Genomic DNA, 23,816 nt, shown 5'->3' with positions numbered 1-23,816 from the left:
TAACTAAAGGTTTACTCTGGAGGAAAGAAGAGAAGAGAAGCAGAACTTCTGGGGTGCTACTTATGTTCTATTTCTTGATCTGGGTCCTGGTTATACTGAAGTGTTCTTCAATTTGTGAAATTCAATGAGCTATTCAACTATTCTGTATTTATCTTACACTTTAATAGAAAGTCCAAAAAATGTATTATTGTTTAATATATTCTAAACATCAAAAAAACCAAGCTATTGTTTGAGACTTCTAAACTATACTAAATAAATTTCCATATGCCACTTAGGTAGAAAACACACGAACAACAGCCATAAAAGGATACCAAAGGCCTGAGCTAATTTACTGAGAGAATATTTAAAAGAGTTTCCCCTTCTCCCAGCTTAAAAGTAGCAAAAAGTATTTTCACAACCAGCGCTAAATATTTGTCCAGTAATTTGACAATAAGGATCTGATTCATACCTTATGACAGTTCCACACAAGAGAGGCAAGGAGTAAAGAACTATTATCTTTGTCTTGTAAGTGAGTAGTAAGCTAAGGATCATCAAGTTATGCAAGTAATTTGGTCATCAATCTCAAAGTCTTTGGGCTCCAAATCTATTATTCACAGTATTATGAAACTGCCTTATCTCCCAAGCTCAGTTAATCATATAAAGAGAATAAAAAATATTTCAAAGGTGAAATACAGAGAAATAAAAATGATATGCCATTCATGGTATGTAAAATGAAAATATAACATGAATAACTTTTATAGAAATCACTTCTTCATTTTCTAAGTGCTAATTTTGCCAATGTTTGAGATCCAAATTATCAAAAGTTTATATACAACTAAAACTTGGGACTTCTGTATTAATCAAAGGTGAAGAAACAATTTTTTAATTAAGAAATAGATTTGGGGTTAAATTTGATATCTTCATTAAAACTAGTGGAATATTGCCATTTGTAACCTTTGAAGTAAAAACGGATTCAAGTCATAGAATTGGCAATGGATGCTAAAACTAGTGGACATAGGCTTGATAAGAAATCAGACATTTACATAGGTCCAAATTATCTCCCCACAAATTACTTATTAGAAAACGAAAGGAAAAACAGTAACTTTACTGTAGAAAAATATGGTGGAGACCATCTTAATCAAATGATCCCTCACTGATAATGAAACAAATTAATATCAAGTGCTTTTTGATATAATACACTGACAAGGACATAAACATCACTTCTGTGGTATTCCTGCCAAAAAATGTATAACCTTAATCTAATCATGAAGAAACACAAGAAAAACCCAAAGAGGTATTATTCTACATTAAAATAAATGGCCCATGCTCCTCAAAGATGTCAATGACATAATGACAGATCAAGGCTCAGAAACTGTCCCAGATTAAAGGAGACTAAAGAGACATGACAAGCAAATGCAACTCATGATCCTGGACTGGCCTGGGTAGGAAAAAAAAAACTGTCAAGCATATAATGGAGACCTCTGATGACATCTGAATATGGACTAATATGAGTACTGCATCAATGTTAAACTTCCTGAATTTAATAATGGTGTCTGTGATTATATAAGAGATTGTCCTTATTCTTAGGAATACTCGTGAACTAAATGGGGGTAGAGAAGGATGTCTGCAATTTACTTGGGAGTAAATTAAGAAAAAAAAAATCAATGTATACATAAATAGAGAAAAAAATGATAAAGCAAAGAAGGTAAAATGCTAACCACTGGTGAGCCTTGGTGAAAAGTATGAGAGAGTCCTTTATACTATACTTGCAGCTTTTCTGCAAGTTTGAAAATTATTTCAAAATAAAAGTTTTCAAAAATAATGAGAAAGCTGGAAATTAAGATCCAGTATTTATAAACACAATACAAGGTCACTGCTTGAATTACTGGATGTGCTTAAATTTTGTTCATATATACTATGAGAACTTTTTGGTAAGATGAAACAGTATTTTATGAGAAATCAGAAAACACATTAAACACTATTACCAGCTGCTGCACCACTCCATGGAGCATCCTTCACATTTTATGCTTTGCCCTCCCTGGAGTTCGGCAGTGGTATAGGCTTGTTTCCCTTCCTCTCAAGCAAATTAATTCTTTTTATACTACGAATTCTAGATTCAGTATAGAATATTTATTAGAAACCTCAAGATCACAAGTGTATCTTCATACTCTTACGAGATGCTAATAAATTTTAATTTATGTTCATTTCTCATTTAAATTAGTCTTCTGCCACCAACCCCCCCACTCCAATCTCAATATAAAAGCCTGCACGAGCCAGACCCCTTTAAAAGCCCCAAAACCAACCAAACAAAAAAACTCCACAGTTCACAAGAAGACCCAAAGAAAACTCTGTTATTACCTGTTTCTGAGGACATGAAAAGGCTTCTTTTCCTATAGTGTGAAGAATAACATGATGCTGACCTTCCAAAATAAGCTGCTTACTATCTTCCACTACATAAGCCTAAACATACAAAGCACAAAAATGTTACCTTTCTTGGCAGTAACCTCAAAAGTAACGAATGCAATATTTGATGGAAGGGAGAAATATAATGGCTACTTAACAATTATCAACACTATGGATGCGTCAGAATTTCTACTTTTATTTATTCATTCAATCAACAGAGAATCTGTCAAAATTTGTTTTGCTTCAATTTAACACAGTTGACCTGAATATTTAAGGGACACATCTTAAAATCTTTTTCAATGTTCTCTAGAGCTCTTAAGAAACTAGTCCAAAAGAGCAGTGCTCTAACACAAGCCTTTTTGTTACTGGACTGACGATACACAGGCAAAACATTTTTTCTCATAGTCTTGCTTCTGAAATGCCTCAGGGTTTATCACCTAGTAGAACAAAATCAGTGAGTACAATCATTAATCTTGTAAGTGAAAATGTCACACCCTTGGATATCTTAACCGTAAGTACATACACTTAAAAAAAAAAAAAAAAAGGCTGATTTCATCTATATCAAAACACTGGTTCCAGCATATAACTCATCACCCTCTTGAATTGCTTCTGCCCCAGAGAAAATGTTATATGTAAATGGCTCTGATATACTGTTATCATCACATTATGCAAATACAAAGGCTTAAAAATTTTTTGACAAGCCCAATTTTTTTACTATTAGATTCAACAGACATAACATTTCTCAGGCAAAATGCTATAAAAGTTTCTAAATGTTTTCATTTCATATTTTCAATCTGTGTACTTATTTTATCATGGCTAGTTTTGCCACCCATATATCACACCTGGAGCAGTGCTGCACAAAGACACAGGACAGCCGGGACCTGCTCAGTGTGCATTACTACACAGTCCAGTGATGCTGTAGTTAAACACCTGCTGGGGTGGGCCTTCAGCTGAGAGGATGAGTGCTGACAGGGTAAAGTTCTGAGACACGTCTTATGTTTTTTCCAATGGTCTCATGGGATTGAACAAAAATCATCCATAGCCTTGTCAAATTCTATAATGTATTCTTCTCTCTGCACAAAGACTTAACTTTTTAAAACAAACCTTTACATTTGGTTAAGACTGGTTAGGAATTGTTCTGTGCCCCTTTTCCAATTATTTTTCACAAAAACGTTGTCTGAGCTCTTCGTTTTTCTCCTGCATCCTATTTTACTGAAAGACTCCTAATGCTTCCTGTTTCCTACTCCACAACTTAAATGACTTTTCAAGTTTCCTTTCATGCAGTGCTTTTTTGCATTATCTAGACACTTCACTAAAGAAAATCTACCACTTTCTCAAATGAGTATGTGCTAAACTTATCTTAGATACTAGCCACAATCAACTTAATATCCTATTCTTTATTCTATTCAAACTTCCATTTTCTAGCCAAGGAGCATCATAGCTTAGTTTTCTTCTTCATGTAATCAGCAATACTAGTAGGAGTGGGCTGCTATTCAGGGCTGTTTTCCCCCCAGCCAAACTGCGGACTTAACAATTAATACAGAGTACAGATACATTACTCAAAATCTTGTCTCAGAAATATTTCAAATTGTTACATGGCAGAAATCTGGAATGCAGCCACATACTTCAAGGGTCTAGTATACATTTAATGAGTGGTTGGCTTGCATTAAGGGGCAATACCACTGAGCCTGAAAATAGAAGCCTCTTGCTCCTAAGCTTCAAGAAGATTTGATTTCAAGCTAAAAATGGGAAACTGATCTTTTTATTATTATACACCTAAATCAATTAAAGTACCATTTTGTTTAAATTTTATTGAAACTCATGCAAAAAAGAAAAAAAAAACTCATGCCACCTTGGTTTTAAAAAGGTTTATTAGAAAATGTGTGATGTAGTAAAAAAGAATAGAGTATCTGAACCAATTTAAAAATACGTGTACTGATCATCTACTATGGGCATATCTCTATGTGAGCCCTTGTTTCAAACAACATAAAATCAAACCTTTCCACCCTGTTCAGGTGAATATCCTAGGGCAAGATCCTTAATTGCACTGTAGAACTGTCTTTTAAAAAATAATATGTAATTTTATTATATATTATAGGTAACATAATTTATATATAATTACAAATTCTTATAATACATGCATAAAATACAAAAGGGTGCACTGTGAGAAACAAGCCTCCTCTGTATTATAGTAAATAACTTTAAGGAAGACTAAAGTCTAAACCATTTCATTCTGGTCTGCCATGTGTGGATCTTATCTGGATGTGATTTTTAAAAACTTAAAATATTTTCAGGGTGCCTGGGTAGCTCAGTCTGTGGAGCCTCTGCCTTCAGCTCAGGTCATGATCTCAGGGTCCTGGGATCGAGTCCCGAATCAGACTCCCTGCTCAGAGTTGAGTCCACTTCTCCCTCTCCCTCTGCCCTTCCCTGTTGTGCTCTGTCTCTCTCTCTCTCTCAAATAAATAAAATCTTTAAAAAAAATAAAAACTTAAAATATTTTCAAATACTCTGGAAAAACTGAAAACAAACCAACAAAGAGATAATAATTCAAAATTATTGTTATTTGGTTGGGTGAGATAAAAAATACTCTGGGGTTATGTTATATAAGAGAGTCCTCATCTGCTAGAAGTAAATACAGAAGCATTTACAGATAAAATATTATGTTATTAAAAAAATACTACAGCAAAAAATAAAGGAAGGTAAAAATAAAACAAAGGAGAGGGGCTACTGGATTAGATGAAAAATGAAAAGCAACATATTAATGACTATGGAGCCTGAGTAATGGGTACCTGAAGGTTCACAGTGCTATTTTTTCTCTTTCTGGTGTTTGAAAATGCCCATAATAAAGAGTTTAATAATGATACTTGTTTTCATGGAGCTTACTATATCTACAATGTTCTCAGTACCACTAAGAACTAACAGTAGTAACAAAGAAGAAAGTTATCTAATTTGAATGAATTCTTTCTCTAAGTAAAAAAAGTCATTTTGGGGGGCGCCTGGGTGGCTCAGTCAGTTAAGTGTCTGACTTCAGCTCAGGTCATGATCTCAGGGTGCTGGGATCAAGCCCTGCATGAGGATCCCTGCACAGTGGGGAGTCTGCTTGTCTCTCTCCCTCTGCCCTTCCTCCCGCTTATGCACGTACACTCTTTCTCGCTCCCTCAAATAAATCAATAAAATCTTAAAAAAAAAAGATTTAAAAAGTCATTATGGAATTGTTAAAAAAAGTTATAAAATAATTTAAATATTGAAACCGAAAATTTTACACAGAAAAAATATAATACCAGCTTACATTTGTTCTTTAGCTTAAGGCTGAAGAATCTACAAGCAAGGCTTGCTGAAATAATTTAATAACACATACCTTCCATAATACAACAATATTCAAATCCACCTCACTGCACTTCTGAATTAATCTCACAGCATCCTCTATTGACTGTTTTTCTGCATGCACAGATGGCTGGGCTTGTGGTTTCTTTAATTCAGAAGATAAACTTCGATAAAAGAAGTCTGCACATGGACTTGCTGAACTTATTATCTGTTAAAAGAAAATCATTTATCTATATAAATGTTTTCAACTAAATATACCCTACCAAAATTTATATTTCTCTCTATATTTCTATATAACCAAAAGGCTTATTCAATAATTTCTTGTCAATTTGTCAGTACAGGGAGGCTGTAAAACACACGAAGACAGTTAAACACCTAAAATATTTGGTACACATTACCCTGAATCTTAAAGCTACTATCTCAAAGTAATTAAACTACACTGCCATGACATTAGGTTTGACCTTCCAAGTATCAAGGGAGGATAATGGGTAGTTCTAAGAAAATGCATAAAAAATAAATTATTGAAAAGTAATATTCTTTGTACTATTAAAATAACAGAAGTATTTCTCATTCAAATACTTAGAACCCTAGACAACGTCCAATGAAACAGAATGCAAATGGAATTACTGGTCTTAATATGGTTTTTATACTTGAAGGGAGAGAACATGAAAAAAGAATTTTTAAAAAAATTTTAAATGGAATCAGAACTACAGGATTTCCTTTCACAGAATACTGTGTTTCATAGTAAAATCTCTATACTTAAGATTCCCTGCATTATAGGCTATATTACATAGATGCTAAGTTTCAAGTTAATTATTAAATATTAATAAATAGATGTTTTCTCCTTTAAGAGTGAACTATTTTCTGGTAAACAATTGTCCCTATAGGTTTCTCAGTAACCTGTAGTGCTTGGTGAGTTCTATTTATTCAACCAGATTCGTCAAAAGGGAAAATGTCTTTGTTTCTGCCTTCTTCAGTACTCCTATGCAAAATTATTTGGCAACAAATACAATAAAAATTACAATCTTAATATAACTTAAGGGTCTTAATTATGTCTCTAAAGATTTTAAGTTTCAAAAAGAAATGAACAGAACAAACAACTGAAATCATGAAACCTAAATTCAATCACTCAAGAGGCACAGTGCTGCCAAAAGTCACATTGTTTGGGAATTACTGGGCTTTTGGTACACTGAGATATTCTAAGTAACTATTTCTTCAAGTAGTCAAAAGACAGCCACAAAGAATGTGTCTGATGAAGGCAAATGATAAGAGAAATACAAAAGTGTAAGAATGTCTAGGATTATCAAAGAAAAAAACACAAAGAAGAAACAGTAACTGAAACAGTAGCAATAATAACAGTAACAGGGCACAACTACATGGAATTTTACACCCTTGGTCCAGTATTTCTCAAAGCAGATCACCAGATCACCTCTTCTGATTATGTGCAGAGCTGGTTGAAAATGTACATTCCTAAACCCCACCCAAGACGTAATGAGCCATAATTTTTAGAGTTGAGGAGACAAAGCCTTCATTTTTACAAAATTTTCTAGATCAAAAATAGGGTCTGCAGACTGATAACCTCAACATCATCTAGGAGCTTATAACAATTTATTATGCATATTTTTTATTAAGTAAACTCTGTGCCCAATGTGGGCTTTAATTCATGACCCCAAGATCAAGAATCACATGTTCTACTGACTGCACCAGCCAGGTGCCCCAACTTACAGCAATTTAGACTCTCAGGTCCCATCCCAGGCCTACTGAATTAGAATCTGCTCTTGCCCCAGATACTCATATGTACAGTCTCTGAAAGTTTGAAAACCACTGCTCTAGGTGATTCTTACAAATAATTAAGTTGGATTATCACTGTCCTAGACAACATATTTAAAATCACAAAAAAGTTTATTATTTGGATGTCAGAACCATATGATACACCAAAATCCAGACGATTATCATCTTTATGTTCCACTGTGACCACTTTCCCTAATAAATAGGTTCCCTTGTATAATCCGGTTTCACTTTTTAATCCCAAGGATTATACTTTTTACCTGTGATACTCTCAAAAGGAAGTTAGTTTACTAATTTAAATGGTATAATCCATATAGCATTTCTGCTCTGTTTTGAAACATGAAGATAAGTTGCAAAACCCAACAAAGTTGACATGTTCATCCACAAAAGATTCTGGGGATTACTAAATCAATAGTTTTGCCAAAATAGTCAGATATTCTAAAACTGTGACTTTTAAAATCAAATGCTACTGTGCTCATTTGCATACCTGTTCATTTCCAAAGATGATATCTGCAAAGGTATATTTTTCTGAGAACTGTGTGGCAACTGAAAAACAGGAAAACAAACTAATCAATATCATTGGCATGAAATATAAAATGACCCTTAGGAAAGTGTGAAAATAAAATGAATTTACCTTCTTTTTCCTTACATCGTATTGCCTTGAAGCAAAATTTTCCCTTCTCTCTACTGGCAAGTTTGGCATCTAGAAAGAAATTAAAAAATTTCAAAGATCTTTCTTAGCTGCTTATGACACGGTAAAACCTTACTCATTCAAGCTTCCTTAGTCAAACTGAAAAATAATTCACAATTATAAATAATGTTTAATGAAAAAATCTTTCTTTTCATCTCCATAAAGCAAATTTTAGCTCTTAAAAAGGATGAAATTCAATTTTCTTGAAATACATGTTGGGGTATGTGTGTGTGACATTACAGATAAACAGAAAAGTTTAAAAGATCAGAACCTGGGAACCAGGGAGCCCACAATCCCACCACTCTATCATTTCTTCATTTCCTTTCAGTATTTTTTCGTATGTATGATTTATATCAATATTATATGCACATACTGTCTATGATGCATTTTCTCAGTATTGTAAACATTTTAAAAATGTTAACATATTTTAATGACTAAAAAATAGTCTGAGTTATAATTTACATTAAATCCACACTGAATTTTTCCGTACTAAACATAACTTGCAATACACTGCTCTGTTTTCAATGTATGGATTTTCATGTATTCTGAATTAATTCCTTTGTATAAATTCCAAAAATAAGGATTACCAAAACTAAAGAAGAGATTAAACATTTTTATATTTTTTGAAATATACTGTACAATCCTCCAGAAAGAGCAAATATCATTTTGCTAGCTTCATTACACTCTTACAAACACTTGGCATTCTCATATTACTGCCAGGATAATAAATTGATAGAAATATTCTGGAAACCAATTTGTCAATATATATCACAAGTATGTATATTCTTCTGTTTGAGCGTTATCTAGGTATGGAAATACATGGAGAAGTCAGTCACTACAGAGGTATCATTATACACAGAAAAACAGCAAAGAAAACAAAAAGAACCTTCCATATTCTAGTCTATGTGTTTCTGCATTGTTTGAAATTTTGAAAGTGATCCTGTACTCAGGCACTGATTTTCCAATTGATTAAAGAAAATGCAGACAGAAAGATGTGGAAGGAAATAAAAAATGGGAAAGAATGAATTAAGAAAGGTAATTTGATTCACAAATACACTAATGAAAACACAATTGAATGCTTTAAAGTTAATTATTAAAAAGGTGCCAACAATCTTATGATATTATAGTACTACTCTGAAAAAAAAAATCAAGCAATGAAGACGTGAGAATTCACTATGAAGAAGGAAAAAGTCACAAACCTTTGTTTTCAGAGAGATTTACAGATTTCTGTAACTTCCAGTGCTTGCTACTACTTGATACTTGTACTATATGAAATTCCTTAACACCTGCTTCACTCTATCGAAAAGAAAGAAGAGTCGTTCAGGATTTAGGAGCACAAACGTAGAGTGTTCTAATGAAAACAATATTCTGACACTGCTACCAAAGTACTGACTAACATAAGATGAAATTTTTATTTTGAAATAAACAATATACATTTCAGAAAGCTTAAGTTATTTAAATCCTTCCTTAAACATTCTTTTTTTTTTCTTTTAAGTAGGCTCCACACCCAGCATGGAGCCCAATGCCAGGCTTGAGCTCACCACCTGAGATCAAGACCTGAGCTGAGATCAAGAGTCAGACATTTAACTGACTGAGCCATCCAGGCACCCTCTCCTTAAACGTTCTTAAAACACAGAAGTCAACATTCTATCCAAAAACTGTATCTAACTATAATGTCCACCAGTGGCAAATTTTAAAATACTGAAAGGTATTCAGTTATTAGAACCTATCATAATGAGTTACTGGTGGTATTTACTAGACCAAACAGTATTTGTTATCCATTTTTTTTTTATCTATTTTTAGAGAGAAGAGACAGAGAGTGCGTGTGCAAGCACGGAGGGGAGGGGCAGAGAGAGAGAAAGAGAAACTTAAGCAGACTCTGCCCTGAGCTTGGAGCCTGAGAGCAGAGCCTGAGCCTAAATCAAGAGTCAGAGGCTTAACCGACTGCACCACCCAGGCACCCCTTGTTGTCAATTTTGAATCAAAACTGTAGCATTTTCATTTCTTCTAATCTTTCTGAGATATCTCATTCTCACTAAGGCAAAAACAAACAACAAAAACAAATCAGAATCCCAATATACAGCCAATGCACATAAAGTTAAACTGTACATAATTTTTTATTCTCCTGAAATTATTAAAATCTTAAAATTTTAGGGACGCCTAGGTGGCTCAGTTGGTTAAGCATCTGCCTTCGGCTCAGGTCATGATCCCAGGATCCTGGGATCGAGTCCCACATCGGGCTCCTTGCTCAGCGGGGAGCCTGCTTCTCGCTCTGCCTGCAGCTCCCCCTGCTTGTGTGCTCTCTCTCTCTGACAAATAAATAAAATCTTTAAATAATAATAAAATCTTAAAATCTTATTTTTACAAATGTTACTTTCGTTGAAGATCAGCAAAGTATTAGCATATAAACCCCAAATATCTTAAAAAGAAGCAACCTTACAAGTTTATGAAGCCAAAAGCAAAGGACATTCAGAATAACACTTCAAGTAAGTATTTGAACTAAGTCAACCTGAAGCTAAGATCTTATTTTAATCATGAGATCTCAATTCCCTTCTTTAATATTCATTTTTATATTTAGAGTATTTATACAGGAATGGTAAAATGTTTGAAATGCTTTATATGAAGAAAATGATACTCTCAGAAATGTGTAAATGAAGGTTATCAAGTTAATATGGAATGTGAAATCCTAACACAACTTTGTAAATTTAGTTATATCAATAGATTCTCAATGGTGAGACTAGAAAGCACTTTATTAGATCTCTGTGGTACTGAATTACTCACATATGGAGCTATATATCATACGAATATATTAATGCCACCAGGTCCCTTTTAGACTTAAAATTACGAAGTTAGGGATGCCTGGGTGGCTCAGATAGTTAAGTGTCTGCCTTCGGCTCAGGTCATGATCTCAGGGTCCTGGGATCGAGTCCCACATCGGGCTCCCCCTGCTCAGTGGGGAGCCTGCTTGTCCCTCTCCCTTGGCCTGCTGCTCCCCCTGCTTGTGCACCCCCTCTATATGACAAATAAATAAATAAAATCTTAAATATATATACATAAAAAAAATTACAAAGTTAATGGAAAATTAAGATGTTTTCACACTGTTGTAGATGAACATTCCTAAATTCCTACCTTACGCTAACTTGTGGGGGAAAAAATCCTTCCCTAAAAACAAAGGAAACACTTTAATATAATTAAAAATAAAATTTAGTTTTAAACCAACTTACTGTATTGGTATTTTCCACATCCACAAAGACTAGCATATTGCCCCCTCGGCCCTCCTCATCTTCAAGAGAATTACTTCTGCAGACAGTAGCTCGTACATTCAAAGATCGGCTGGTACAAATAACTGCAGTGTGTCTCAATATTCTGTGACTGAAGAAATACAAAATTGCAAATTTAATGGAAGAACCTCTCCATGTGTTATGATTCTCTAATTCCAAACAAAGCTTTTAAAACCTAATTGCTCTCGTGACCATTTGTACTCTAAAACAAAAACAAAGAATACAATGCAGTAAAATTATCTAGTTAGCATAACTTCATTTCAAATTCTTTCTTCTCAGTTTGGAAGGAAACTAACGGTCTCTCAGACTCTAGGCATGTCTGCTCACCAAACTCATCAGTATAGCACATGAAAATAATTTTCAGGTAGCAATGTCCTGATTATGCCCCTTCTCTGACAGTGGTTTCAAAGCAACTGATCCCCTATCAAGTAAACCCCAAACTTTCACCAGGCACTGAAGGCCCTCCACAATAGAGCTTTTTACATTTCAATGTTAAGTCCCCTTTACTACTACTCTTTTTTAATATTACCTCTTAAATTTCTTTCTTTTTTTTTTTTTTAAGTACAACTGAAATACAATGTCCGAGGAGTTTCAGGGATAAATCATATTGACTCAGTATTTGTATACACTATGAAATGATCCCTTTGATAAATCTAGTTACCGTGTCGTCATAAAAAGCTATTGTAATATTACTGACTATATTCCCTATGCTATAGATTACATCCCTATGACTTACTTTAGAAAGTTTGTACCTCTTAATCCCCTTCACCTGTTTCACCCGCACCCCCAACCCCCTCCCCACTCTGATAACCAGCAGCTTCTCCCTTGTGTCTATGAGTCTGTTTCTGTTTTGTTTTTTCAGATTCCACGTATAGGTGAAAAAATATGGTCTTTCTGTGTCTTATTTTACTTAGCATAATACCCTCTAGGTCCATCTGTGTTATCACAAATGGCACAATTTCATTCTTTTTTATGGCTGAGTAACATTTGTGTGTGTGTGCCTGTGCACACACATGCCGCATTTTCTTTTTCCTGATAGATGGGACACCTAGGTTGCCTCCATATCTTGGCTATTGTAAACACTACTGCAATGAACATAGGAGTGTATATGGTGGTTTTGTTTTCTTCAGGTAAATACCCAGAATTGGAACTGCTGGATCGTATGGTAGTTCTATTTAGTTTTTTGAGGAACTTGTACACTGTTTTCCATAAAGTGGCTGTACCAATTCACATTTCCACCAAGTGTATGTGGGTTCCTTTTTCTCTACTACCTCACCAACACTTATTATTTTGTCTTTGATAATAGCCAATCTGACAAATTTGAGGTAATATCTCATTGTAGTTTTGATTTGCATTTCCCTGATTAGTGATGCTGAGCATCCTTTCATGTGCCTGTTGGTCATCTGTAGGTCTTTTGAAAAATGTGGATTTAGATCCCCTGTCCATTTTTTAATTTTTTATATTAAATTGTGTAAGTTCTCTATATATTTTTGATGCATGATTTGCAAATACCTTCTCCCATTCAGTAGGATGTCTTTTTGTTTTGCTGATGGTCTCCTTCACTGTGCAAAAGCTTTCTAGTTTGATGTGATCCCGTTTTAGTTTTTGTTGCCCTTGCCTGAGAAGATCCCCCCAAATACTGGTAAGATCAATGAATGTCAAAGAGCTCACTGCCTATGTTTTCTTCTAGAAGTTTTATGGTATCAAGTCTTACATTCAAGTCTTTAATCCATTTTGAATTTTTGTGTATGGTATAAGATAATGGTCCAGTTTCATTCTTTTGCATGCAGCTGTCCAGTTTTCCCAATATCATTTATTGAAGAAATGATCTTCTCCACTGTATATTCTTGCTTCTTTTGTCATAGATTTAATTGACCACATACACATACATTTATTTATGGGCTCTCTATTCTGTACCATTGATCTGTGTCTATTTTTGTGCCAGTATCATACTGCAGTGATTACTATAGCTTTGTAGTACAGTTTGAAATCAGGGAGCATGATAGCTCCAGCTTTATTCTTCTTCCTCAAGATTACTTTGACTATTTGGGGTCTTTTGTGGTTGAACACAAATTTTAGGATTCTTTGTTCTAGTTCTGTAAAACATGCCATTGGTATTCTGATGGGGACTACATTGAATCTGTAGAGTGCTTTGGGTAGTATGAACATTTTAACAATATTAATTCTTCCAATCCATGAACACAGTATATCTTTCCATTTCTTTGTGTCATCTCAATTTCTTTCATCAATGTAAAAGACCTCCTTGGTTAAAGTTATTCCTAGGTATTCTTTTTTATGCAACTGTAAATAGGACTGTTTTCTTAATTTCTCTGATAGTTCATTATAGAACTATAGAAATGCAATCGATCTCTATATGTTAATTTTGTATCCTACAACTCTACTGAATTCATTTATTAGTTCTAATAGTTTCCCCTTTACTTCTTTTACACATATTTTACACTGTGACCAAACTAACTATATTCAGTTTATATTTCCTAATTTACAAATCTTCATTTATATATAGTTACTCCCTGAAATACCCACTACTTTCTTGCCTATCCCCCTTGATATCCAAATTCTGAAATCTTTACTTTCTTTGGAAGCTCATTTCACCACTACTATATTCCACAAAGCCTTCCCTGACTGCTTGGTCAGAGTATGCTCTATTGTCTTCTGAAGAATTAATATTTATTGAGCATCTAAAATGTCCCCATGCTTATAAGTACTGTATCATTTTGTCCTCACAGTAAGTCTTAGAAGATATTTTAAATATTCCATTAATAAATGGAGTAACACAATTATTCCTAGTTCATTTTATAAAAATGACAACGGCATTATCATAAATAAAATAATATGTTGTTTCATAATATATAGGCCACCAACCCTCGTGAGCACCAAGGTTTGATTTCTTCAGTGACCCTCATTATAACACTACCCTAATCATCTATTCTACAAATATATACCTTTTCCCCCATACATTCTCAGGGGTCACGAGAGGGCACAAGAGAAAAGGAAAGGTAAAACAAAATAATTTTCTTGAAACAGGATGACTATAGCAGGTTGTCTTCATATACAAATGGTACCTGTGAATTTCATTATTATGTGGTAACTTTGGCCAGAGTACTTAGTTGTATCAAAGAATCACGAAGTTTATAGATAGAAGCCACTAAAAAGATTAAGGTAGCCTCATTTTTTCTACTTTTGGCTACTCAGACCTTATATTAGGGACAAGCTCAAATATAAACATCATGTATAATTTGGAAGGGCATAATTTCTTAAGAAACAATGACATGTGTTAACAAATATCAAAATGTTTATTTGAATTTGTGCACATACATTAAACACAGAGGTTAAATCAAGAAAGTTTTATAATACTCACCGTATTTTAGGCTGCTTTTTCACACTTTCATAGTAAAACAAAAAGTTAATTTCATGGACACCTTCTTCATCTGGCCCACGTAACCACATTGGTAGCTGAACTGAAGCTCCAGGCAGAAGAACGGTGTCAGGAAGGGGAACAGGAATCACCTCTGGCTGACTCCCTATGCCAATGCCAAAGTCTACAGAGGAAGCTGACGATATGAGTGCTGTACATACAGAGGTAGAATCTGTCACAACAGTCTTGTAAGCACTACAGTTCTCAGAAGCTGAGGGACTTAGTGGTGTTAGAACAGCTGTGTTACCACCAAAAGTAAAGAATTCTGGACGTTTAGAAACAACCTTCAATCCAGTAAGAGGACATTTGCTGACATTGACAAATTCTACATATGCTTTTCGGATTTCTCCACAGAGGAGCCCTGTAGGAAAATGTATAAAGAACACCTGCATTGGAGGGAAAAAATATTATTATACTGTCTGTTAAAAATTCTGAACCTCTAGTGAAAAACAATTTAAGATGCTGTATTTCTTTATGAAAGGTTTACAATTATTAATTCTCTTTGATATCTCCCTGAATATATGGCAATTAACAACTCCATTTTAGAAAAGATGAGACAGAGACCAATGTTATTCAGTAGCAGATTGCAGAGTTATGAATTAAAAATAAAACATCAGTGACAAGTGAGCTATCAACAAAACTTTGACAACTGTGTAGACTATGGACAAGTTACAAGTAATTTAACATGGCTATGTAAATTAAATGATTATCAGTTGAAAAGCCCTTATCAATGTCAACTTGAAAAATAATTCAACTATTTTTTATACATCATTAAGATGCAAAGATACACCAGAGATCTTAAAAGGGAAGAATGCACAGATCCATGATTCCATATCCATAATTTTAAAACCCAAAAAGCTCTGAACAACCTCAAACTTTTAGTAACTCACATGGGAATGAAACCTGATCTAACAAAGGCGTTTTATACCCTTTCCCATTTAGTAAGACATTCATGTGGTTCACTCACGCAATATTAATGTGCTTGATTTCCAGATGCTACCACAAACCCAAAAGGGGTTACATAACACTTTGGATATAAACACACACATACACACACTTTCTAAAAATTAAGGATAAAAAAATGATTTTCAACACACATCTGGCCTCAGGATTTCAGATAAGTGAATGTGAAGCTGTACTAGAGAGGTAGAAACATGGGCTAACAAAATCACCTAGTAAGTTATTTGCATTTAAAAGATGCTTAAGTGTAAATGTCAGAGGTACACGCACAGTACCTAAGAAAGGAGGAATATAAAGGTACAAGTATGAGGAAAAAAAGGTTCTAATAAAGTTATGGCTGGCAGTCCCACAGGAGTTATTAAAATCCAGTGGAAATACTTATGTTTCTTTCTTTTTTAAGATTTTATTTATTTATTTGTTTGTTTGAGAGAGAGTGAGAGAGCACGAGTAGGGGGCGGGGAGAGGGAGAAGGGAGCCTGACTTGGGGCTTGATCCCACGACCCCGGGACCATCATCTGAAAAGAAGGTAGATGCCTAACCGACTGAGCCACCACTGGAAATACCTATGTTTCTTAATCTAAATTTAAATGGAAATTCACTATGGCCATAGTCTTACGGAAGAAGATAAATTCTGTGGACATCAGAAGCTTTAAAAACAGGTATGAGAAAATAAGGAATTAATGTAGAAATCTAAAACAGGTTAGAAGAAAAACAGGCATAGGATTATATTAAAGACACTGAGTATGTACTGATTAGCCAGTGTCAAATAAACTTAGTCAAATAAGTTAAAATTTGTGAAGGAATATAAATTTTGAGATGATATGTCAAAAACAGTTGAAAGAGTACCAAAAAGACACACTAAAATACACAGACACCTGAATACCATCAAGAAGGCTAAGGCATTGATAAAATGGGAAGGGTGCTGGAATTAGCAGAACAGTGACGCACCATGTGTAGACCTTCATCCTCACTCTTGTCTTGGTAAACACATCTTAAGAGATTATTTCATCAGACACTAGACTGGTCACTTCTTTCACTACTCCCTTAAACACTTTGAATTGTATAAAATACTTCTGACATAAGATATTAGAAATAGGAATATTCCATGAAATCTCTTACCAATATTAATGTCTACCATTGTTGACCCAAATATAATAAAAGGTCTTTTTAACTGACTTCATACTGTGGTTTGTTGGATTAACCAATTTCTCTAGCATCTTAGTAGAAAATACTGAGTAATGTTTAAGGAAGTGAGCATTAGTGACTTGAGGCTTTCTACTATGCCCTCCTTCTTCTCCTTATCAAGAGTTACTATTTATTCCCAAACTTGCTTAATTAAATTATTATGTAAACTGCTTCTATCTTTGCCTGAAAGTACTGCTTTCATTTTTAAATAAACTCTACTCTAGATATATATTGTACTTAAACTGCTTAACAACGATCTTTAGATTCTCACTCTAATGAAACCAAAACTGGAAACTTAAAATGACAACTTATGGATGTGGGTGAATAATTCATATTAGGAAACCTGTACCAATACAAAGAACTCACAGAAAAGGCCTCTGACCTAAATCCACCCCCCCTTCAAAATAGTGAATAAATGTGTACATTTGTATGTTTTCTTAAGGTAAAATATTTAGGGTATGGACCTATTGTGGTTTTTTTGTTATTCACTTTACAAGCTTTTTTGTTTAATCAACAAAACACCAGTTATTATGTAGAGTAAGAGGTCCTCTGTTAAAATACCCTCTTCAAGGAGAACTGCATCTATAACAATAAAGTTTTTTAACGGCTCGGGTGCCTGGGTGGCTCAGTTGGTTAAGCGACTGCCTTCGGCTCAGGTCATGATCCTGGAGTCCCAGGATCGAGTCCCGCATCGGGCTCCCTGCTCGGCAGGGAGTCTGCTTCTCTCTCTGAACCTCCCTCCTCTCATGCTCTCTATCTCGTTCTCTCTCTCAAAAAAAAAAAAAAAAAATCTTTAAAGTTTTTTAAAAACTCATTATGGTATACAAGAAGAAAAATTAAGTACAGAACTAGCAGTATAAAAAACAAATTTTAAAACTACTGAGTTAAATAGATTTAAAATCATACATCATCTGGTTCAACTTACCCCATTTCATAAGAAAAGAAACTTTCCAAGGTCAGATAATTAGAGACGGGGCTTAGAAAGAAGTCTAAAAGTAAGCCTCTATACATAATATGTCATCTGAGAAGTACTGCACTTAAAAACCATTTGTACTTTTACCAATCTTTTTTTTTTTTTTTTTAAGATTTTATTTATTTATTTAAGGGAGAGAGACACAGCGAGAGAGGGAACACAAGCAGGGGGAGTGGGAGAGGGAGAAGCAGGCTTCCCGCTGAGCAAGGAGCCCGATGCGGGGCTCAATCCCAGGACCCTGGGATCATGACCTGAGCCGAAGGCAGACGCTTAACGACTGAGCCACCCAGGCGCCCCTACTTTTACCAATCTTACAAAGACCATCGTAATACGGTACAATGAAAATTATAAGCTAGTAAAATCATAAAAACGGAGTATTTTGGTGTCCTGTACTGACTGATCTCAATTTAACCAGAGTAGCCAGAATCTTCTCTTTTGAAAGTAAGCTCTAGCAAATTCTTACGTATAGAATTCCAAGCAAACTGTTTATCAATTAGTGATTTCTAACCTAAAATGATGACTAAACCTAAAATAAAATTTGGATCCCAACTCATTTCAATCCATCTTCAGCCTTAGAACTCCTAGGTGTAGCAATGCAAATCATAATAAAAATCCCATGCATTACTATGGGAACTTGACAAGTCTGGATAAAATGGTGCAAGTATTAAGAAAAAAAAAAAGATTATGAGAAAGATTTGGTTAAGAAAAATGATAAAGCAAGAATATAGCATTGAGGGCGCCTGGGTGGCTCAGATGGTTAAGCGTCTGCCTTCGGCTCAGGTCATGATCCCAGGATCCTGGGATCGAGTCCCACATCGGGCTCCCTGCTCCTTGGGAGCCTGCTTCTCCCTCTGCCACTCTCTCTCTCTGTGTTTCATGAATAAATAAATAATAAAAAAAAAATCTTTAAAAAAAAAGAATATAGCATTGACACAGAGAGATGAGGAACTATGATCAAGCAGAATAGGTTATCATCCAAAGAAAACCCCAAAACCAAAAAACAGGTATGCATACTTTCAGGATATTTAATAGTGTATTAGAAAGAAGGTATAGTGAGTTGCCAATATTCAATTAATGGTAATTAGGACCAGGAACAGATAAAGTTTGATTCCCTACCCCTAGACATTCAGAAGAGTATTATTCCCTTGGATTTAAAAAAGAACACAGACATTAAAAAATAAAACTATAAAAGTTTTGACTACAGAAGTCTCTGTAAGTCTAAAATTCAGAAGCAACAAAGGACAATCAGATAGGACTTCATGTATGTCAAAAATCTTAACAGGGTGAAAGACACCAAATCAATATGTGTGAAATATTTATCAACCAGAAACTAGCACTGAAGTCAGTCTATAAGTCTTCTATTTGCCCTACACAACTCTTTAAATGAAACATAATTAAGCAAGTGTAAAACTTGGGCAGAATACAATAACCTCGCCTCAATACACACACACACGCCACCTTTTCATGAATATACCTACCCTGCCCCCACTATAGGTATAGGATTAGTGCCCATAAAAATCATCCAATGAGAAAAGGGAAATGATAGCCAATTCAAAGGATATCAACAGGTAATCATATAGACATATGGAAGGAAAAAAATCATATGAACTAAAAACACAAAGACTGATCATTTTAGCAGACATTAGAGAAATGTAAATAAAGAATGTCATTTTTATGCGGCGCCTGGATGGCTCAGTTGTTAAGCATCTGCCTTAGGCTCAGGTCATGATCACAAGGTCCTGGGATTGAGACACACATAGGGCTCCCTGCTCTGCGGGAGGCCTGCTTCTCCCTCTCTCCCACCCCCCCTGCTTGTGTTCCCTCTCTCGCTGTGTCTCTGTCAAATAAATAAATAAAATCTTTAAAAAAAAAAAAGTTTTGGGGCGCCTGGGTGCCTCAGTCGTTAAGCGTCTGCCTTCAGCTCAGGTCATGATCCCAGGGTCCTGGGATTGAGCCCTGCATCGGGCTCTCTGCTCAGCGGAAAGCCTGCTTCTCCCTCTCCCACTCCCCCTGCTTGTGTTCCTTCTCTCGCTGTGTCTCTGTCAAATAAATAAATAAAATCTTCCAAAAAAAAAAAATGTTTTTCACCAACCTAATTCACGAAAGTTAAAAAAAAAAAAAAAAAAAAGATCATATCCAATATGGCATAGATGTGAGGCAAAGGATTCCCATTCTCAAGCAAAGTGCAAATTGCTATAGCCTTGCTGAAGGTAATTTTGTAGTATGTTGCAAAATGTTTTATTTATAAACCCTTTGACCCAGCAACTCCATTTTGATCTAAACTACAACTTGGACAACATATATACATAATGTGACTTACTGAAGAACTGTCAGTAATGAAAAACCAGAACTACACTCAGCAACAGATAAATGGTTAAAATACATTATGATATATCTAAATAAAGAATGCCATATGAGGCTGTAAAAAAAAGAATTTTTACTGAATGAAAACAAAGACCAAGCAAGTAAGGGTAAAATGTGCAGTATGATTCCATTTATAATTACTAAAACTCTATGAGTGTACAATGAAAGGCCTGAAAAGAGAAACACCAATTTAATATCACCAGCACTTTTAGAAGGAAAACTTGAGGATGCAGGAAGACAGACCTCCTGCCAGTGTTTGTAACACTGCATGACCCTGCCATTAGTTTGCCTCTCAGGTAGACAACTGATCCAAGATAGGCCAGATTTCTCTCCCAGAAACGTGAAATTTGTAATAAAGTGGCACAAAGACTAGGAAAGTTGTTTGACTAAAGTCATATCAAAAGTAATGCCTTCTAAAGGCTTACAAACATTTGCTGCTACATTTCCTGGAGGTGCCAAGTCCTTTTTCTTCTTTAAGATTTATTGTTCTATAATATTTCAGTTTCTCAGAGATGTTCCAATAACCTTCAACTAAATAATAAACATTTTCTCTTTTCTGGCTTATGCTACACCTAGCCATCAGTTTCTATCTTCTGTAACTAAAAAAGTTTCAACTTAGAGGCATGAAAGTAGGGTGAGGTGGGAAACAGAGAGAATGAAGGGAATATTGTTTTTTAATCATATATTTATCTATTTTGCTCAAACTTTTTATAAGCATTAATTCCCATATTATTTTTGTACCTTATCAAAAAAAAGCCATTGATTTTAATAAACAAAGTCATTGATTTTATTAAACAAAGTGTCCTTTAAATGTATTTTCTCAATTTCCATTAATATTTTGAGGTTTATATTTTATAACCTGGCTGTGATTTATCTTTGTGAATTAGATCTATTAAACCTAGCTTAATAATAAAAAGTATGGTTCAATGTAATATCAGTAACTTCAAAGTCTAAGATTACTTTATTGAAAATATTATCTGACCTTATAGACAATTTACTAATCCATGAAATTTTAAAAAGTGAAATACCTCCAATAGTGGCATTTCCTCCGTGATAATTGGATCTAAACGCCGATCAGGACCATATTTAATAGATGTTTTCTCTTCTTTTGTATTGTTAAGTCGAGGACCTTGAATTTCTAAATCCTGTCTCCCTCGGACTGACATACTCAAGGAATGTTTTCCTGAAACAAAAAACAGTCAATGCCCTAAAGTAATTTGATATGTTAAATGACATCAATTTAACTTGAATACTGTAACTTTCAGATTATTTCTAGAAAAATCCTAAATAATTATTGAGTAGCATGGTTAATCAAAGAATTAAGAGTACTTTATTTTTATGTTTAACCACATCTACTGTATGCTGATTAATTTCTCATTAGGATTTACTTATTTTGCAGATACAAAATACATTAGAAGGGAATAAAGTTTATTTTTGAAGCAATGGCAGAGTTTAAAATAACCCAAATAATCTGACTAAATGCCTTTGTTAAGGCACATTAAACCTATTTTAAAAACACCTCATTTTCATTCATTTATTCTATGGAGATTTAATTATTAGTTTTGTTATCTGTTTAGCAATGCTATAGTTTTACCTGTGTGACATCTAGGAAGAGCATCAATGCCATCTACTGTCACGCAGCCCTGAATAGTGCCAAGATTATAAACAACTCCCAGAATATGCAGCTCCCCTATGTGATGGGGAAAGAGCTTTAGTCTTGCCTGTGGAGACATTTAAGTCACTCTTATTACCTGTTTTCATAATATCTTAAATAGCGCAATACCTAAATTTTGTAATACTGCAAAAATATAAACTCATGACCTAAACTTTTGAATAATCAATTAATTTCTTATATGGGAAAGCATTTTCTTCAAAAGAAAATCTGTAAACAGGCCTGGATCTTCATTAACACTTCTAAGTCAACAAAAACCAAAATATTCTGGTCAAGCAAATATTATATGAAATTATCACACCGACCGCCTTCAAAAAAGCAAAAACTTTTCACCAGGCTTCTTTGGAAATTAACAAACCAAAGACCACTGCAAATCTACTCTTCCCACCAATTTCCTCTTGTGCAATTCCTGTTTCCCAATCTTCCAAATTTTACCTTTTAAGAAAACTAGAATATAAAACAAACTGAATAAATTGATTTTTAAAATTTGTTTGCATCTTACTTTTTGAAAGGCTTAAGACAAAAAAAAATAAAATAGTTACCACTTTAGATTCTTCACTATTAATTAAAAATTCTGAAATAACTTCAGTTCCAATCATTTCAGGTTCACCTGTTACCTGAAAAATAAGTTATTTTGTAAAACATACATTCTAATGAATAAAGTATCAGTATATTAACATTCCTATACGTCAGTACTTAAGAACAATAACAATAATTATAGTTAGTATTTACTAGGTTCTTACTATGTGCTAAGCAAGATGCAAAGTGTTTTACTTTCACACCTGGAGTAAAGCCACGCAAGTAGCAGAATGCATGATATATACATTTTTTCATTTCATTCAGTCCAATTCAAGTGAGGGGGGTAAGTGACCTACTCTAAGTTGCAGCCAAGAGGATAAAACTTCAAGAGATAAAGTTCAGTTACTAATGCTCAACAATGGCCAAAATGGCCATTTAATCTTACAATCAGAGCAAATTTCCCCATTTTGTACTCTGACTAGCCTCTCTTTCCAAATTGGCCAAAGTAATGGCACCTAAGCAAGATGCATAAAAGACTGGTGGATAATAAGGGCAGTAAGAGAGAGCAAAAAAAGGCCTGTGGCCTCCAAATCAAGGACTTCTGTAACAATCTCTGGTCATGTAACAAAGCAGAGTTAACTGACTTACACTTGGGGTAAAGCTGGTCCTCATAAACACTGTTTTACTTTTACCATGAAGTTAGTTATTTCACACAATATATAAAAATTACATTTCCCTAAGTTCCATTTCAGCATCTTAATCCATCAGCAGAAGCTTATGAAGAAATCCAAAGAGTTTGAAATTTACAGCAAAAAGTGTAATTTATACACAATGAAAATTTTCACTCAACTTTAATAAACCTCCTTTAAAATCTAATATATTAAACAGACTAATATATTTTAAAAAGCTAATGGATCTTTAAAAAAAACTTTCCCAAGAGTAAACAGTTTATATGCTTCTAATTTGTATTCCAGACATCTAAAAAACATTAGAGAAATTCATAAAGTTGCTAAAATTCCAGTCAGAATAGAGCCTACAAAATCTCAATCTTTCAAACTATTCACAATGAGTGTAAATAATCACAAAATGTCTTTAATGGACTTAACTGACAAGACTTTAAATAAGGCAATCTTTAAAAATCAAAACACTTCAAGAAAAATAATTTATACTAAAGTTAGTATGACATACATCTTCTTTCAAGTTCTCCTTCCATAAATCAGTGCCAAAATGTTGGGGTATTT

At 34.3% G+C, this 23,816-nt stretch overlaps 1 protein-coding gene across 4 annotated transcripts in view; it reads right to left on the bottom strand.

The window, feature by feature from the left end:
* TRAPPC8 (trafficking protein particle complex subunit 8) overlaps nucleotides 1–23,816 on the bottom strand; it is an 84,355-nt gene that overhangs the window by 9,919 nt on the left and 50,620 nt on the right. For all 4 annotated transcript variants that reach the window (XR_010407272.1, XM_064577779.1, XM_064577780.1 and 1 more), the window contains 10 exons: nucleotides 22,599–22,673; nucleotides 21,979–22,105; nucleotides 21,413–21,567; nucleotides 14,846–15,288; nucleotides 11,410–11,557; nucleotides 9,385–9,481; nucleotides 8,129–8,197; nucleotides 7,982–8,040; nucleotides 5,741–5,914; nucleotides 2,338–2,439 (listed from right to left, as the gene is read on the bottom strand). Coding sequence is in view for 3 of the 4 variants with exons in the window: in XM_064577779.1 (XP_064433849.1) it covers nucleotides 2,338–2,439; nucleotides 5,741–5,914; nucleotides 7,982–8,040; nucleotides 8,129–8,197; nucleotides 9,385–9,481; nucleotides 11,410–11,557; nucleotides 14,846–15,288; nucleotides 21,413–21,567; nucleotides 21,979–22,105; nucleotides 22,599–22,673 (1,449 nt within the window). In the remaining variant the exon portion in view is untranslated. The remainder of the gene's footprint in view (nucleotides 1–2,337; nucleotides 2,440–5,740; nucleotides 5,915–7,981; nucleotides 8,041–8,128; nucleotides 8,198–9,384; nucleotides 9,482–11,409; nucleotides 11,558–14,845; nucleotides 15,289–21,412; nucleotides 21,568–21,978; nucleotides 22,106–22,598; nucleotides 22,674–23,816) is intronic.

This window comes from Mirounga angustirostris, unplaced genomic scaffold (assembly GCF_029215605.1).
Source record: "Mirounga angustirostris isolate CCGP_5_RB_7025 unplaced genomic scaffold, mMirAng1.0.hap1 SCAF_14, whole genome shotgun sequence".
Lineage (NCBI taxonomy): Eukaryota > Metazoa > Chordata > Mammalia > Carnivora > Phocidae > Mirounga > Mirounga angustirostris.
The sequence above is the reverse complement of the archived record's forward strand: the minus strand, read 5'-3'. Positions and strand labels throughout refer to the sequence as shown.